Source organism: Bradysia coprophila, chromosome X (genome assembly GCF_014529535.1).
Source record: "Bradysia coprophila strain Holo2 chromosome X, BU_Bcop_v1, whole genome shotgun sequence".
Taxonomy (NCBI): domain Eukaryota; kingdom Metazoa; phylum Arthropoda; class Insecta; order Diptera; family Sciaridae; genus Bradysia; species Bradysia coprophila.
Genome location: NC_050737.1, coordinates 437504 through 458041, shown reverse-complemented (window position 1 = coordinate 458041; position 20538 = coordinate 437504). Strand labels below are relative to the sequence as shown.

Here is a 20538-nt window from a genome sequence, read left to right as displayed (position 1 = left end):
AGGCAGTAGTTCACGAATGAAAAAGGAATTAAAGTTCAAAATATTGAAAGAGGAAAAGCAATATATCTCTCGATTATTTATAAACTGCCCATAAAAAATATTTTAAATCCATCAGCATTCCCTGTAGCACCATTTGATCGTATACACACTCTGTGTATACACACTCATACACTGCACGCTCCGTACACATCAACTGCATATTTTCGTTAGCCGAGTGGAATTTCGAAAATGGCATAAGAATGCAAAATTTATTGATAATTTCAGAGATTGTATAAACGTACAGAAGCATTAAAATATCGAGCCATTTGTACACACATTTTGAGATACATAGCATTTTGTGTACATCATATGCATTATAATGTATATATAATAGAGCGAAGGATACACATTAAATGAACGTACGTAGATACATACATAATTCTGCGTGGCGTTATAATACACCAGAATAGAATGTGGAGAGGCTTTCACCTCTGTTTATATCTGATATTTCATTTACACATTGAGCATACGGCTACTGTCGCATAATTTTGCGACGGACAAAACCAGCCGCTCTGCAAGATAACATGATTTAGGAGTAAAAGTCATAGAATGTTAAATATATTTTATATTATCGAATCATATGCCGGAATGGAGTACGTTTCGCTCATGATAGTCTTGGAGTCTCATTTTCTTTTTCTTCAATCAGTTTTCTTCTAAATTATTAACGACTCATGGAATCTAATAAATAACACCTGTGGGAAGCAAATTATTTTAGCGCTACACTTGAAATGAAATATTTTTTTTTTAAGAATTCAATCCAGTCAACAGACTACTTAAACTGAGTAAAACCGAAAAAAAATTGTTTACATTCTTGAAGTAATATAATTTAATTAAAAAGAATTCCATCCAAAAATAGACTTATATATTGACGGTAATTGAAATACCGAAGAGAAAAAGAAACTTGTTCATATTTGTGAAGGTCAGAGTTTTTTTTCGAAGCAAAATATTCGCTTTAAATTGCATGCTAAGAAAGTAATTGCCTCTGTTTCGAATGTTTAAACATTTTTCAGTCGTAATAAATTCTCTCTAACCATTTAATGACCGCTTAGCTATTCAAAAAAAAAAATATACAAAATATTTTTCAGCTTCAATTGGCTTTAAGTAAATTTTAGAAGTAAAAAATCGTCCCGTAAATATCTACCACAGATGCGATCTTAAGTGACATGGAGACCAAAAATATTTGATCGGAGTGTTAAAGTATCTTTTAGCTAAAAATGTTTAAGTGGTACAGCTCCACTGTCTTAAACAAATAACACATACAGAACTAGATCGGATTGACAATAAGAGGGCAATACAGGAACTATTTTTTCGGAAACATTTTCGCATATTTTTTTGCGTTTTCCGACATTTTCTCATACTTTGCTTGATTGGAAGCTTGAAAAAAAAATTGGGAAAATTTCGAAAAATGTAGGGAAATTCCGGAAAAAGTGCAACAATTTACGAAAACATTTTCCCAAAAACAGCCTTTGCGACAATACCAAAATTCAGATGGATTACGAAAAGTTTGGTCAATGTAAACATTGAGGCCAAATTTCAAATTAAAGACCAACAAACACAGGGTGGAAAGGAAGTGTGATTGGAACTGGGCTGGACACATTGCGAGAATGACAGACAAACGTTGGACCAAAACCATAATGAATAATGAATTAATGAATAATAATGAATTGGAGACCACCAATGACACAACCAATGGGCAGACCACCAGAAGAAAAACTGACAGCAAATGGCAATGGAGTGTTCAGAATGGAACATAAAGGGGGATATCGATTAAGACGAAGAAGAAGAAACACAGGACCCAGTAAAATTATTAAAATAAATTATTAATCGAACTCACCTCGCTACATCCGGCTGTGATTAGATGTGAGATGTACAAGTTTAAGTCCCGAGTTAAATCTCGTTCGACTTGACCTTGTGGCATAACATTTTGTGGCTGCGTTTGTGGCAATGATGAACACTGACCCTGTCAATAAAAATTGATTGTCAACAAAAGATTCAAAAATATACATCGACTATTTAGCATGCAATAAATTATTTCAGATCTACGTGTACAGACTCAATGAATGGAGAAAAACAAGACCGACAAAAGTAATAATGTGTTGTGGCGTTTAGAATTCGCTAAGAATACGCTGCAAATAGACGATTTAAGAGTCGATGAATATCGATCCTGATGCAGCACTATTAAATTCAAGATAGAACGCAAAATTATTTTCTTACACTGTAACAGTCGGTAGTGACTATATCATCAATATATGCAGTTAAGCATTCTCGACTCGATCATTTAGATATTTGTTCATTAAAAGGCCTCACGTGTGCAACATCACTTTTGATCAGTTAAAAATTCATTGGAAAATAATTTTGCAGAAACAACAAAAACAAAGAGTTTCGATAATATGTGTCCATGACTGCATATCGCTTTCATTGTTCATTGACACGAGACAGATATGTGATGACTCATTTTTGAGTTAATGTTACTTTATTTATGTCATTTACCGACTGGAAACTGTCATAAATGAATTCAGGTCACCCAAAGGCTCGGATTCAACTGACTTTGAAGTCGTTATATGAAAATGAATCATCACATTATAAAATAATGAATAGTTAAGTCGAATCATAGATTGCAATCCGTCTGGCGGTTCCGCATAATCTTTTCTTTCACTGATTAAGTTAAAGTAGCTACTTTTTTGATAACGGGGGAATCGACGGGTCTGTGTGAAAACAGTATTTATACAATTTCACTGAGAGTTCGGATCCGTAAAAAGTTACCAATGCCTGAGAGTTAATATGGATGGAAAAATTCTAGAGTGCTTTGAGTCTGCTAGAGATAAACCAAAAAAAATCTGAACATTGGAGAGATCAATAAACTCTTCAGTGCTATCGATTTTCGAAAATTTCGAGTCACCAAGTAGTCTTCCAGTGATAGGAAATCGGCAGACTTACAACGGTACGAATGAATCTTCGATATACTGTTCTTCTTATTACAAGAACGATATGACAATTATAATAAAAAAGGTCAAAAAGAAGTTTGCGCTACCGCTACTTTCTTATGCAATTACAACGGTTTATTTATGGCTGTAATCTAATCAGCAAATAATTTTTGCAGCTAAGAATTGATTAGGATTGTACACTGCACGTCTATCAAATGGCCTAACTTGCCTATCTTGCTTCCTCTTCGAGTCCAACAAATTTCTAATCTTAGAATTTCGTTTTTTTTACAATAAATTGTGTTGAACTCAATCAGTAGAACATGGTCCATGTAAAAGTAAATTGGGCTTCCATGAAACCAGACCCATTCTACTATCGCTTTACGACGCTTTGCATTTAAAATAGAAATCTTTTTGTAACAAGAACCACTGAAGCCCAATCGTAAATCGAAATTAAATCAGTCACGATGGTTTGCTGAAAGTGAGTACTCTTTGGTACAGAAAAATTTAGACCGTGCGTTGACCTTTCGGTTGAAAACAAAACTAAACTGATCGGATAAATATACCGCGGAACGTGTCCCATTGAGGATTATTGTGCAGTTAACATGAAGTAAAATCAACGTAAAAACATATAGCTCACCTGTCCATCGCCAATGTGAGCAAACATTTTTAGTTCTTTTCTGATTTTTTCCAGTGCATTGGTTGCATATTCGGACAGCCTCGCCGACGAAGGCGTTTTTGCGCCCGGTGTGTTCATCGTAAAGGTTGAACTTGGTCATATCACATCACTTAAAACCTCTGTAGTTATCACTATTTACTAATTTTTTTCTTTCTTGTGTATTTACTTATGTTGTGTAATCAGCACATTCTCCATTACTAATTAAATTTAACTTCAAACACATGCTTTGAATGCCTTTCAAGTGTTGACCGTTTCAAAAATGATATATTTACGCATTCGACTAAAGGCACACACAAATAATTTTTTTTTATTATCACAATTGAATGAAGCGCGAACCGTTGAAACGACGAAGAAGTAGATTTATACCTGAATTTCCTTCGTCATATAAAAATATAAACAATTTTGCTCATATGTTTATCGATGATTCACTTACGTTGAATGATTAATTTTTATTAGACAATGTCGCGTTAGTGTAAATGATTTTTTTTTCTTTTTTTGATTTTATTTCGAAGGCACTGAATAATATTTTCAATAAAAAAATATTTTTTTTCTTTTTTAAATTCGCTTGTGTGTATTCCTGAAGCTTAACTGGATCTTATCTCTTTTAATTATTTAACTTTTCGTTGTTGTTTCAAATCCCCTGGTGTGAGTGCGATATATAGAACTGATTCATTCGGGGCCCACAAAATTTATTTAAAAAAAAAAACGAAAAATTCTTCATGAACATTGATATTTACAAGAACGAATAATTGAAAAACAAAATGATTTTTGTGCACAAAACCAAAAAACTACGAACAAATTTAACCGGCCACTTTTCTGCCGTAATTCATTTCAATTAAAAAAAACTTTTTTTTTTATTTATTTCATTCTTGAAAACACATTAAATGTTAAAAACTGCCTTGTTCGTACACTTTTTTTGTGTTCACAAAATTTTAATTTCCATTTCCTTTTGATGATATTCTGGCCGGATTTTCTTTCTTCCATTAAGTTGATTTTTTTTATGTGTGTTGTTTTGTTCGTTGTTCGGCGAAGAGGACAACAGTGTTTAATCTGAAACAAAGAAAATACAAAACATTTTAATTACTAATTAACGTGAGAGATTGCTGATGAGTCATTTATAAATCGGAATAAAAGACGAAGAAGCAAAAAGTAAGGTTTTTGCTCTGTCGATTAAACAGTATTAAATGAGTTGGTATAAGGACCATATCGAGGTTATTGATTCAGTTCATCTTTAGACTACTGTTTGATGAGAGAATGGTCGTGTATCGGTTGCAGTCAGGTAGAGAAAAAGATTTTACGAATCGAATAGTCAATCCCTCTTGTTCCTATCGAAAATGATTGACAGATTTGCGCAGTCTAGCTAAAACACAAAAAAAAAAAAAAAAAAATTACGTTCCTCTAAGGCACTTCATATTTTCGTCAAAAAAAAAATGGATTTGACTCCGCAAATACCACAATACAATTTCAATAGACCATTTGTGCTTTGTTTTGTGACAAAGTTTATTGCAACTTAAAGTCGAAGTATATTTTGTGCTGTTGGCATCGATTCAATTAACATTATTTTCAAGTGAAACAGAACAAAAAAAAAATCTTTTAAAATCTTAAGTATGGTCGACGTTTTGTTTTTTTCGAAAGCGTTTCTAGAAATTCGGCTATAAAATTGTCTGCACACATATTTTAAGCTAAATTAAATGTTTCTCATATTTCTCGATGGTGTTTACGACCTATACAATGAATTTTGTTCGCCTTAAATTTTTTCAAAATAAGTGGCCAATAATGCGAGCGAGGCTATCGGTATGCAAATCGACAACTCGGTTGAACCTGTTACTTCGCTCATTATATTTAGATGGTGTATAGACAGAAAAAAACAAAGGTATTGGAACGTATAAAATTTTAATTAGGAGGACATGCCAATCAATCTGTTGTTTAAGACACAACTAACATGAAAAGTAAATAAACGAAGAAAGAAAGAAAAAAATCTGACTCACAACGATAAGATTGTAAAATTAATTGTGCTTTCCTAATGTGTATAACCCGACTGGAATATTATAACGACCGACATTAGAAAATAATAGCAAAACAATCCAACCATGAAATTCTTCGAAATTATTTTTTTTCCTGAGCAGGAAAAAAGAAACAAATTACTCTTGTAGACCTATACTCACGCAATCTTTTGTGTTCTTTGTCCGTCCACCTACCTTTAAAAGAATTCAAGTGTATCATCAAAAGTGCAGAAGTGGAAGTGACATGATACAGATATTTTACTCTTATTATTTCCCTGTGTATGCAAGTGTGTATACAGTCGAATGGGTGACAGACAGTGCTTATTTTAGAGAATTAAATTTTCAAAAATTCCTGAATTCAGGTTTCTATTAAATACCATTCCAATATGTAATCGATTTAGCTCGTAAACATAAAAAACAACAAAAAGGTCATAAAAACAATAGAGGCGCTTCGTTCTATTGTTATTTAGAGGAACAGATAAATTAAACATGACGGAGAAATTAGGAAATTTTTGGGAATTTAATTCCTCTAAAATAGGCACTGTTGACGGACCATCAGCGTCAGCTATACATGTTATTCGAGTCAAAGTGCACATAAATGAGAACTGCTCCGCACAAATCGTCACCATCGAGCTTGTGATATCCTTGCCAATGCATTGAAACCAGATTAGAAAACGATACGCGTAGATCGAGTGACAACAGTGGAAGGCGATTCAAGATTCACAGACATAGTAGCAATTTCAAAGAACGGAAAAACTGGATACATTCTCGATCCGACAATTAGATGGGAAAAAACAAAATCACAAGCAGAAGAAATAAATGCAGAAAAGCGTGAGCATTACCTTAATAATACGATACCGAAATACAAAGAACGATTCCCGAATGTCAAACATTGGGACGTGATTGGATTATTTTTTTGTGCGAGAGGAATGATCCCGAAATTTACCTCAAACATTCTAAATTCAAAAACAAACTTTGGACGAAATTTTAATTTCAATTTTAAAAGATTCATTGCGAATTTTACATCACCACCTTTACAACTAATGAAGTGATTGGAGAACAAAAACATCAAGCGAAATATTTTCAATAAGTTTTGAATGATATTAGTATTCTGTGTAAATAGCAACTCCGATAGGAGCAGAACGTCTTTTAAATAAAGATTTTATCTAACTATATCTCTATCATCAATTTAACAAAAAAAAAATTGATTCAAAATTTGCATTAATTCCACCGCCTCTCTGTATGTGGCTGGAAAAGGGCAAAAACCATTAAAATAAACAATAAACGCTTCACCGATAATTAACAGATATTTGAGGAATTTAACAAAAATTTCAGTAATTTGTATTCTTTTTAAACCGAAAAATATAAAGACGAAAAAAAGAGAATCCATAGCATATGGCAAACATGTGTCTTCTGACTTTGATCCTTCACATCCAATATGTTATGTACATAAATATCATCGAACAAAAATATTTATTAAATGTTGTGTTTACAGCGACTATCCACTCTTCTTCGTTATACATTTTTTTTCTTCATCATATTTAAGCTATGCCATGAACATTATAACGTTAAAAATTGACGATTTGTCTAGACTTTCTGTTGAGTGAACACGGGGTATTTTCTGTTTATAGATCAATGTTTTGGAATTATAATGAGTTAAACGTTTGTAGTAGAGAAAGAAGAAGAAGAGGAGAAAAAAAAAAACCGCTGTGGAACGTAAAATTAACACGTCGAAAATGTAAAACGCATCGAGAAAACTGTAAGTAGGGATTATGGAGTAGCCATGCGACATTTTAATTTGAATATATTGACACCACATTTCAACTTCTTATCGACTTAAATGAGACAAAACGCATCTGAATGTTAGTAAATATTTTTATTCTTTGTAATTTAGAACAGATGGTAGTCATATACACGCCGAATGAATGGTTATTGTCATATAGTAACAAAACAACAACAAACAAAAAAAAAAAACATTGATCGAAGCCATGTAAGCTTTGAGAGGTCAAACTGTAAGTCAAAGCAGGTTGGGATTATACGTACATCTACACGGCTACAAATTTTCTCACTGGCTATGAGTTCCCTAAAAATCATCAGGGACTTATTAGTCAGCGTAAAATAGTTATTTGTACACAGAGGGAAAAAAAGTTGGAATTTTCATTTCATTCTCGAGGTCAAGACAAAGACTCCCGAAGTTTCAGCCGAGTTTTGAAACTTTTACTAAATTATTTCGTTGAGCACATCTCTAGCAACAGCTGGTGTGACACCAGTGGTGTCTACTTCATTAAAACTAAACACAAATTAAAGAAACTTATAGTGTACACAAGCTGATACAAAACCAGCTAGACACCGACATAATTTACTCCCGGTATAATATCACTTTCATCAACAAACTGGACAGAGATTGTTAATGTTTCTCAGTAGCAGTACGACAATATATGATTTTTTGTAGACATCGATGTACAAAAGCTTCAACAGTATGAGTGAAATGTTTCGTAAGGTCGTATGTCGAGCAATTTTGGTACATGGTGCACAAATATGGCATGTGTAATATAGCAGTACTCCCTAATTTATGAGCTCAAAAAATAACAGTGTATCAAGAAAAGCTGTTAAAGAACAATCACAGTTCTCTAAAGGCACCAGTTGTGGTGTGTCGTTTCAAAGCGAAAACTGTACGACCTGCTTTCGAGAAAATTGAAGCCTAAATTCTATTTAAAATCTGATAGACGAGCCCATAATACCACTCTACAATCTACTTAACGATTAGTTTACACTCTTCGGTTATTTTTATTTTATATTACGTTCGATGTCCGACGAAATGTAATGTAACATACACTTCGCATGTTTGGAATTTATTTGGCATTAGAATCCAATGGAAACTATTAAAATAAATTGATAAAGTTGGAAAACTGTTATATATGTACGCGCGGTACACATATATACACGAGTAGCTAACGCAATATAATATGCGTCTAGACTCAAGGGAACCGTCAGAATTTATAACACAATACATTCAAAGCGAAAAAATGATTTTTTTCTTCTTCTTCATTCAATATACAGAAAAAAACGTTGTGTTTATCTGTGATATTTAACGAAAAAAAAATAAATTCCACACACAATCATTTCATAATAAAATTTCCAAAAAAGATCCAATATATAATCGCACAATATTCAATATTTTCATATGAGTTTAAATATTTGTAATATTTATAGTCGAACGAATCCACCGAAACTTATACGTGTGAAAATTTATAGTGCTCTTCAGCGGCATAATATACAACGAACGTAATAATTATTTCTTCAGCATTTTTGTGCCATGAGTCATTCCAATCACAGAAAAGGTTTTTTTTTTCTCTGCTTAAAATGCCTAATGAATTGGACTCTGAAGAGAATCGACAATTTACTTTTTCTCGATTTATTGCGAACGCATTAACAGATTGATTTGCTGCTTACTGCGGGGATATGAGATAGGAATTACGCAAAACATTGTTATGACTTTCAACTGAATGAAATACAAATATGAATGTAGGAACGATCATAGGTGGTGGGTGTTCACCTTCACTTTATCTTAATCCATACTATCCTGTTTAAAAGTTTAGGATCAACAACCCTAGAACGCAAAGAGTTAACTGTGAAGATTCTCATTAGAATCTGAACAATTTGGGACAATGTCCATTTACATCTTGTTTCTATTTTTATCGAATTTTTGTAGCTTTTGAGATTTAAAAAAAATGTACTTCCACTGGACACACACAGGAAATACAAAGTCCCATATCTAAATTAACTAAAATAAAAGTGACTGAAAGTTTCATTCCGAAGTGTATGTGTGAAAGGAAAAAATGACAGACCATCGACAACATTACTGAGGTCGATTTGGAAAGGGGCTCACAATGAAATAGATTTATTGAAGCACCACGAAAAGATACTGGAAGATCGCGGAAGGCGACAATGAATTATTAGGTTAAATGCTCGGTGAAATATTAACCGAAGAATCAATATTTGAACGCCTTTTCTGCAAACTAGACTTCACAAACAAAAACCCCAAACAAGAGTTTCTTTTCAGAAAGTCCAAGTTGTAGGTATACGTAAAATGATATTTTTTCTTCAGATCCAAACAAATTATTCACATCAAATTAGGCATAATTCTCAGCACCAGTACGCCGATATTTTGCTCAGATAAATCAATTTTTTTTTCTCTCTCTCCTCTGTTTTAAAACACCTTGCACATAGTTAATTGTAACAAAAACAAAAAGACAAAAAAAAAACTCGGTAATCCATTGTGAATGTATCTTACACAGAAAAATGTAGTATATTTGAAGCGGGGATTGTAAAAACGCATTGGGTAATCAATCAAAATACGAATATAAACGAATACGATGATCATTACAGAATGAATCACTCGATAACGTAGATGTACATTCAACTTTTTGGAATGTTCAACAGTTTTTTCTGCTTTTTTTGTGGTGTTAAGAGTTTGGTTATATTGACGACAAAAAAAATGTATTGCTGATGTAATGTTGATTTTAAATGGTTCAACAGGGCCAGACTGACAAAATGAAAGAGCACTTTGACGATCGAAGAGGACATTCATTGCAGCAAGTTCGTTCACAAATGATTTTACAGAAGGTAATACTAGCAACAACCGACATTTTGTCGTGTATGTTCTAGATCTAATGATTATAGATCGGGAAAGCCGTTTTAGTCGACAGAACATCAATGTCAAAAAATATATTCTTACTCTCTGTGGTGAGAGCCTAAGTCATCGTGACTATCGTAATCTTTCTGGTCGCCAAAACTTGATAGATAGATGTTAACACGTAAGGGATAATGCTTGAGCAGGCACTTTAGGCACGCCGGAAAGTACTGAGGAAGTCGAGGAATACCTCCAAATAAATTTCTAAAAATCGAAAGTCAAATTTTTGATTTCTAGAAATTTATTTGACTCCCTTAGCACTTTTCCGGTGTGCTTAAAGTTGAAAAGTCGCAATAACCGCCAACGTGTTAATAAACATCAAATTATCGATTATGCTTTCTCATTCCGACAACTGACTGCAAAATATCTTTGACTATAGTTATATTTGTAAAGCAACAGACGCAGTCGCTTAAAAATGGATTTAAAAATAAATTTTCCGCCTGATTTGTCAGTCCGAGTCTGCATTCAACATTATTATGTCGAAATGATAATAATATAATTACGAGAGTAGCTTTAATCGCTTCTGTCCTTATGAGCTGCCCATTTTACAAAAAGCATTCCTTCGTGATCATTTGGAACAACGGAATAAGTGCGAATTCATATGAATTAAGCGTGCATTGTTGTACGTATTTTTCCGAACGATTTGTTTCGTCTGTTGTTTGTATGCATTCGAAATACGAACGCGTAGGTATCGCAAGTAGTAAAGACTGCAATTTGTGCATGTGCTGTGGCTGTCCATGTCTTAAAAATGCAATCCGAAAAAAATAAAGAAGCAAATAAGAATATGCGAGGGGTAAGACACGTGAGCAAATCCGGTCCCATTGGCGTTGGAATCTACTGTCTCCTGCATGCCATCTCTAAACAGCGACGATAGAAGTAAAACGCTTTTAGTAGGATCAAAATAACAAGATACCGAGCCGTGAGACACTTAAGTTTAGACACTTACTTTCAAGAAGAAAATCGACTGAGGATTTTCAACTGTTTTCTGAGAAATTTTCCAGGATTCCATCCATTTTTCTCTTAAGCTTTGAGGTTTTTCTTTATTTTTCTTTAGCTTTTCGATAAGAATGGTTATCACAAGTGTTGTCCCATTCAGTTGTTGAGTCCTCATATACATCCTTATTATTCGCTTTAATTTTCTTCCATTTGTTTTTAAACAAAGGGTAGATGGATAAACTGGAACATTGCTAATTAATTACTGACAAAAAGATAAAAGTCGGGCTACGACCCGAAGTGTTTAAGAAAATTTCGTAAAAAAGAGAAAAATCGGGCTAGATTAGGATAGATAGCGAAAAACACATTTAGGATTAGTGCCAACATTTCCTACTATTTGTTGTGTCAAGTTTTGTGAAGAAAATTTCTCGTAGCTGCATATGAAGATAGTGGTATAGTTAACGACAGCCAATTGGCAGCTATTATCTTCTTTTTAAGCCAATTGTGAACACTACTTACCCCAGTGGTCTCACACCGTTTTCCCCTCGAGAAAATTACATTTTTTATTGTGTGAAAACGATCATTTGCTAGAAAATCCATTTCATTGTCACGCATATTTTAACAGAAATAAAATTGCAATAAAAATCTTTACCGAATTGATAAAATATCGAAATTTATATATTTTATCGATATAACCAACATTACATTGTACAGTTTTTACAACAAAAAAAAAGTTTATTTTTTCGTTAAAAAATAGACATATAAAATTTTAGCATGGGCGTGCGAAAATGTCGTGCATGGTTAAATTCATGGAATTTTTTATTTTGTTGTTGTTGTTGCTGCTGCTGCTTTTTTTTCATTTATGAATTATTTATTTCAATTTTTTTTCCACATTTATAGAGTTAATGTCTTTTATGGGTATATGACATGGTAATAATGAAAATAACATAGTGTAATGTAATATAATGCAAAGGTATGCTGCACCCGATCTGATCTTTTCTATATATATTTTATATATATAGTAACATCAAATTCTGTCTCATATATATTTACTCACATTTTATATTGTCTTTAACATACGTTTTATATTTTATATATAGATTTTATAATTCCGAAAACGTATAATTTAACGTAAGTTTAGGTTATCTTTGGTGTTGTGTATGCAAGACTTATTTGGCTATGTTGAATGTTGTAGGTGAAACATATATGTAGAAAGTGACATTTTTTTCTGTAAGAAAAATTGTTAGATATCGTGTCATGACCTTATAACATATTGTTTGCACACACAAAAAAGACTGCTTATAAGAATGCGGTGTCTTATTCTTTCGATCAACTATTTAAAAAAAAGTTATTATGTGGGTCATTCCACACAAATGTCAGACCCGTAAGGTTTTCTATTATACATGAAATTTCCCTAGTTCAAATGAGATAGAAAAAAGAGGTTTATATGGGCTACTACAGTTCCAGATATAACTCGACAATCTTCATAATAATCTCTTTCTCCTTGTCCTTCTAAAACTCCTTAAAATCACAACATTTAAAAAATGATCTTTAAATCTCCTGCAACTCCTAAAATGTAGTTCTAGAGTTAAAATATAGTTGTTGTTAACACCATTCATAAAAGTTTCGTCTCCGGCGCAGATGTCTACCTTTAGTCACTACATATTGGAAATTCATTTTGAAGTTCTTTCTCAATTGCAAACGTTATTCGGAGTTTTATACTTGAGACATTATAATAATCTCCTAAAATCCTCCTTAAATCAGCCATTACTATTAAACAAACTATTCATATTTAGACCGGAAGATATCGTGAATTAGGTTAGCAAATTCCATTCTGAATATAAAATTGTTCTACCCCTCAAAAATGTATAATTAATTTTATAAAAAAATAAATAGAAACTGAACAACCGATGGCATTCTCATTTTACGGTGTATTTCTGCGGTAATTTGTTGCATATTTACTACCGTTTCGTATATACAAGAAGAATGCCATTTTCAAATGATGAAGGCATGCTGTAGAACAATTTTTCGATCAGAACATAATACTGCATCAGTTAAAAATAAAAATCATTTTCTTTCTAACTTAATTGAAAATCTGGAATGACTTATATGTCTTCTTTTTACTTGTCTTATATGTCAATTGTTCTTACTTGTTTCTACTTAAAGGACGCTCCTCAGAGAAGCAAGAATGGAGGATCAACTATTTTAGAAAAATGGACGAAATAGTCCTCAGTAAAGCAAATGAAAGCAAATTTTCTGCAATAATGTCTACTTAAATTAAATATTTATATGTTTATCATATTTGGAAGAAATTTTAGAAGTTTAAAATTTCCTTCAGTGGGACAAACGTAAGTCAATTGGAATAAGGAATGGAATCGATAAAACAAATCGATAGGACTGGTTATTTGAATTTTCCTTACCCGCTTCTCTTTTACGGAAATTGGGCAATTGGCGATTTTGTCAGCAAGCTTTTTAGAATGGTAAATTAATGGTTGGATTAAAAACGACGAACACGTTAAGACTGACACATATATCAAAAATTTAGATTTTAAGACTCATTTTCTACGCTCGGAAACTCAGAAGTTTTTATTTTCTGATGCTTCATAGCATTGACTTTTGCTAAAAAGTAGTAGATCGATTGGTTGATCAATAATTTTCGTTCAGTTAATCGACGGATCACATTTTTGCTAAAAAATAGACAAATTTCGATGAGTGTACACAGTCGGCAATTTTATTGTTATTAGAGTATTCCAACGAGCCTAATCTTTTCTAAATTTTCCAAATAGTAGTTAACTTGTCACTCGCTCGATTCGATTGTAAATTTCAACGTTTCATAAGCAGGTCCTTGTGTTTCCGTATTATAAATCTTAAAATGTCTATTGTCAACCAACCGAGTAAAATAACATGTTGACGGAACCACAAATTAAATGTCTAAATTTTTAAGTGAAAAGTGATTTATCTTCTGAATAATACAACCCAATACTCATCTCTTTCGTAACCATTTAATGGAACAGAATTTATGTAAAAACCGTTTTAGATACGCATAACAACTCGTAAAACACATAAATTTTTAATCTTTTGAACTTGTGGCATAGGCCATAGAATATCTACACAAGTAAATGAGAGTACAAAATATGAAGTAAAAAAAGAACTTTACTTTGGACGAAGTAAAGGCATAACATGCGACGTGAAGTAAAAATCGATTTATTTATTATTTTTGTGTGCAGTCGAAGGAAAGCTGCTTTATTACCATGGAATTAATTTAAGAAAAAAAAATTAAAGAAGAGCTTGCAGTGGGTAATTTATTATAGAAAATAAAAACAAATCTCGTCTCATCCTCTAACATACCGTTAATAAAGATAAAGTTTAGTCAATGAAAATGAAGAATGTTTTCTGTTGTGTTTGTAAAAATTCGCAAACAAACTTTTTTTATCAAACAAAGTAAACAAATTCCGAGCAAAATTTTGGAATCGAACGAATTCTTATCAACCGACTTTATTTACACGAAAAAGAAACGCTGAAATTATTGTCTCTGTTTGCACAATAAACGTGTTTGTGTAATCTAGAAATTCCTTGCAATCCAACATATATTTGGAATTCTTTTTTTGTCTGTTTGAACTGAAATGCGTATAGCCAGTCTGTGTGCTAATAATTTTTGTATATGATTTGATTTTTTCATTCAATGGAAGTTAAGTAAAAGTTTATTCGGGCTAATATGAAACAACCACACTACCACATTCAATGCACAAATACAAATTTATCCAAGACGAAATCAGACAACTTTTAAAGGATGTATACATATGTTTACTATTGTACACTGTACCGACTTTCAGTTTCCAATCCTTCAATGCAAGTCTGTTCTCAAATCGCTACTTCCACACTGAACAATCTCATCCAATATTAAGTGGAAATACAATTTCTCGAAAATGATGAAAATAGACTGAGTGAAAGACACAATAGAGCTCTAATACAGTTTATTAAAAAAAAATACCAAATGAAAAATTCTACTTCATTCAACCATAAGGCTTTCAGTACCTGTTGCAATAAATTCTTCGAAAAACTAGTAGAACTCTTGGAATTGTCTGTCGGTTAAATAAAAACTTATTGTAAAACCAGTTGAGAACGCATCCGTTGAAACATTTTTCAGTTTTTCGTATATGATCGTATGGGGGAATATCGGATTTTTCCAATTTTACACGTTTATCGTGTAGCAGAAGTCATTACCGATCGAATGGTACCGAATTCGCCGAGTGCTGGTCCATAGGTCAACTACCACATCCGTTGGAACATTTTTTCAGTTTTTCGTATAGGATCGTATGGGGGAATATCGGATTTTTCCAATTTTAAACGTTTATCGTGTAGCAGAAGTCATTACCGATCGAATGGTACCAAATTCGCCGAGTGCTGGTCCATAGGTCCACTTCCACATCCAATGGAACGTTTTTTTTAATAAAAAGAAAACATAACGCAGTATAACTAACCCAACCTCAGCCTTTTTGATATTACTCTTACAATCAGGCTTACAATAAAAAATTAAAATTAATTCGGTCTTTAAGTGGATGTGTTTCGTAAAACAAACACGATAAGGAGGTGGAATGTAAAAAATAAACAAACAGCATATAGCAGATTAGTGAGCCATTAGACCCGTAAGACATGTACATACTGCTGTAACATCTATTCAAAATGTGAGCGTTGATCAGAAAATGTCCATAGGTACAGAAACCCGCGTGTTCCATGCTATCAGGCTATGTAGGAAAAGACCAAAACTACCAATTCCAAGTATAACAAACGGTACATTGAATTTAATAGCCCCCCAGTAGCTCGAACGAGATCCAAAAAAACCTCAATCTACACAACGGCAGGTGCATTAATTTTCTGAACTTTATATTATCATCCGTTCATAGCATTCGGAATAATCACAGGCGAATCACAATCACAAAAAATAAAACTTGCAAAAGAAAGCAGTCTATGCATTTTTGAACGCAACTTCTTCTGCAGCCACATTATTTAAACATTTTCATGCATTTTATCCCGGATTAGTATGGAGAGCATCGCATCAAATTACATCATAAAACGGCAACAACCAATAGTAGCGTTTGTAACTAGTTTACATCAACACTAATTTAACATTCCGCATTCTACATCGCCAGTGTGTGTTTTCCTCGTCTATTTTTTTTTTGTTCTTCGTAAAGTAGAGAAAGAAAAATAATGAAAAACTTCTAATTCATCCCATGATACTTGAATCTTGAATATAATATGATGCACATATTATTTTGGCAGTCATGCAGTCTACAAAAACCAGTTGACTTGTAATTATTCAACGGTTTTATAGTCAAAATGATAAATTTAAAACGAAAATGTGTTGGATTTTATGTCGTTGTCGAATGTAACGAATAAGAATGGGTATTAGTAGCTGGGTGTTCTCGGAAAATTTATATCGAATAAACTGTTTTTATTGTGTCATTTGAAATAGATTACTACACACTTGTGATTTTAATAGCTGAAAGTAAGAAGAAAATAAATAAATAAATTAAAAAAAACAACAAGCAAAAAGAGAGTAGCAAGTATAATAAACTAATTTGTTGTACAGTGGACTTGTATATATTGTGTGATGCATATTGAGGCAAACTGTGGTGACTGGGTAACAACGGTGTTTCGATATAATACACGATTTGTATCAGCCATATATTACACACATTGTTTCGTTATATAGCCAACAATATAATACATTAAAAACCGAAAATATAAATTCAATGTACACACACAATATATTTAGCGCAAATAGAAGCAATAAAATTTGCTACAGTTTAAGGGAAACGATGTTCTGACATTTATACAGTTATGTTGTTATATATATCCACATCCACACGACCGATAAGTTATGTTGTGCATTTTCTTTGGAATTTTCCTGATTTTATTCATTTAACATTAATACCACGCTTTGTGAATGTGTACTTACAGCGCACAACAGATAAATTTTTTATTTTTTGTAGCTAAGAACAAAATCCTTGTTTACATTGCTGTTCAATGGCGACTACAGTTTTTTTTCTGTATTTTTCTTAATTTTTTTTTTTTATCAAAACGATCCGTTCATAGACACATTCAGCTTGAATGGGCATGCATGCAATAACATGTAGAAGAAGAAGAAATTAAAAAGCAAAGAAAAAAATTATATTTTTAGACTGAGAGGACTAAATCGGTATGTTGAAATGATTACTTTGAAGCTATTAAAAATTACACTGTACTTATACGCACGTTGGAAAATTAAAATAATTGCAGAGCAATGAAGACGAACCGAAAAGAAAAAATCGAAACGAAAACTTTTTGGTAATTTTCTCGTTATTGTTGTGAGGTTGATTCTCCCATTGTAAAATGTTTTGAATAAAAATATTGAACTGGAATGGTTTTCATTATAATTGCACAGAGAGAAATACAATTTTTTTTTCACTACTACTTCTTCTTCGTTGTTGTTTAAAAATGCCAAACGCATTCAATCTTCTCACTTTTGCGCGATTGAATTTTATTAACTTTCACATGGATAATGTAAATCAATTCGCATAAATGTTTATACATATAAAAACGGTCTGTGTGTATAGATATGCCAAAACTGTAAAAAAAACGCTGTACGATTATTTATACCAATTCAACAAATTGTTCTTGGAAATTCCAAGTGATTTTTCTTTCTTTCAAAATTTATTTTTTTTCTTTACTCTTTTTGAAATACAAATCTGGCTGGCTACATGCAAAATTCAATGCGTGTATTTCATAGAAAATTCGGAAATTGTGTGCGTTGTGTCTAATGAATAATAAATGTTATTGGCAGAGGTGCGAGAATTTATGTATAGCTAGAAAAATCAGTGTGTTTAGTGTGTATAATATATAGGCGTAAAATCATCTGTAATCTGGAAAATTCAAATTTTCTACGAAATAATAAATTTAATCTGACGTAATATGGGAATCAGATATTCTACGAAGAATGTCGTTGTTGTGTGTTTTTTTTTCTTGCTTCTTCTCTCTTTTCATTTGGATCGTCGTCATTTGGAATGTTGAAATAAACCGAAATAGTTCTTACCGAGTCGTAGCTTGTCTCTTTGTCTTTCATTTCTATTTTTTTACAGGAAATATCGTAGTGATATTTAGATTACGAGTAATTTTGTAATGGATTGTCATGGCAACATAATGCAATTTCATGCATAATTTCTGGTAGGCCACAGCTGCATTGCAGTTTCACGGAATATTGAAATGAGAAGAGAGCTTAAAGTCCTGGGTCGCCATAATCTGCAATTTCTTTTTAAATAAAACTGTCAAGGTACAGTGGCCGGGCTACCCCAAGTGGATGGTATACAAGATCCCTGGTCTAATGGGCCTGTTGTGCCTGCCACATAAATTGAGTATTTATTAGTACAGTTTATGTACTCTAGAATATGTCTTAGGTGGATGTGTCTTATAGGGCTGCATTTAGTAATAAAGTTTCCAAGAAATTTCAACCGGTTCATTATGAATGCTGGGCATTGGCATCGGCTCAGCCCTTTCGACATAGCCGTATTCTTTCGCAGTCGTCAATAAAGCTGATTAATTCAGATTGTAATTTTGTGAGCAGTTGCCTGCAAGAACATCAGTGAGTCTCTTAATATTTCTTTTTCTACAAGACATAAAAAATTTGGGAATATTGGGCAGACTGTGATGTAGTTGCTTCCCTAGAAATGCAGGTCTTCGTAATGGTTTTCTCTTTCCATACAACGAAATGCTCGATGCCGTGACCAGGAACCCAAATGAGTGTGACATTTTTTAGATAGTGAGTCTGGTGCGGCTCTACACTCTAAGGTCAAGAAAGACGATAATTTCCGTGCAACTGCCGGCAATACCTGTAATATCAGCCTGGAAGACAATTGCTTATTTTAACGGTGGAGATCTCCATTGCATTGGAATCTTTGGTTGTGATAACTAGCACCGGATAAGTAACAAGAACAAGAACCGAGACAGATATAGAGAATTTAAAGGCAACAGGCGAGATTAGTAAAATTCAGACAATGGACACTTATACAAACGAAAGTCCTTATGCATATTTATACGCCCGGAATAGTTACGAACACGCGCGTTGTTGTAGTTAGGAAATTTTGTTTGTATGAAGAGAACAGCAGAAGCTTTTCATGTCTAAATTTACCTGACTTTCACGGCAAGAAATTTAAATTTATCTCAGCAAGCAAAATGCGGTAGAGTTCCGTTCTACATTGATCCAGAGAGCAACTTTTATGACATTCAAAACGTCTGTCAAAATCTCTCGTTTTTAGGCCACTAAAGGACAGCCTGAGTAGATTATAGAAATTTAATTTTCGTTTTTGTTCTTTCACTCTGTTGAACGAATAAATTACTGGATAACATTGAACGATTCGAAAACATTGTCATCAATCAAAATGAATAATCTGAATATGCGACCGCGTTACAAACTCTATCAAGGAAGTGAATTGTTTCGGGTTTTTCCGCATAGCTTTCAACAACACTATCCTTAACCGAACCGAATGACGTCGGTCAAAGTAAAATGGTCATAACATAATTATAATAATAACGATACCAACAACAACTACAACAGACAATAGTGACTGTGACATACATTACAATTTTTCAAATTAATATTTGTATTTTTGCGCATTATAACATATGAACGGTGTGATACATGGAAATGCCATCGATTGTTTCGATAGCGTTTATAAGGACAAGTTTTGTGTTTACCGGACAGCACACACAAATGCTTTAACACAATCTATTGTACACACGACGACACAACATTTTATTCATGAAAAATTGAATAAAAGCAAGAGTAGAATTGACACTGTCAAACTGTTTGATGGTAAATAGTGCCGTCAACATCACCCGATCGGATTGTTGACTCTACGAGAAAATAATCGATTTGATATACATGAATGCGTTGAACTTTGGAAAGTTTTGCTCCATTGAACTGTAAACGGTATTACAAGTAATAATCAGCACAACTAAAAACGGTGGAAAGAGAGGAACCATTCAAATGTGCATTTTTGTGACCCTCATTTTAGCAAATAATTTTTTTTAAAGACCATTGTTCATTTACTGCTATTGGTACAATTACCATTAGCCGACATATTTGAACGCAAGTGGTGCAGAAAAGTGAAGAAAAAGAGTGTGGCAAAATGTAAACACCACAGTGTGGAAAAGTAATGGATAAAGAAGACGATCGAAGTGGAAGTAGCTTAGACTTTTTTGAATTGCCTATTTCTATGGTTGTGTAATATACCT

General features: G+C 32.9%; 1 protein-coding gene across 1 annotated transcript in view; it reads right to left on the bottom strand.

Moving 5' to 3' along the window:
• LOC119085644 (serine/threonine-protein kinase Warts-like) overlaps window positions 1–20538 on the bottom strand; it is a 53860-nt gene that overhangs the window by 29295 nt on the left and 4027 nt on the right. The window contains exons 2-3 of the mRNA XM_037196082.1: window positions 3601–4689; window positions 1874–1999 (exon numbers count right to left, since the gene is read on the bottom strand). Coding sequence (XP_037051977.1) covers window positions 1874–1999; window positions 3601–3717 — 243 coding nt within the window. The 5' untranslated portion in view covers window positions 3718–4689. The remainder of the gene's footprint in view (window positions 1–1873; window positions 2000–3600; window positions 4690–20538) is intronic.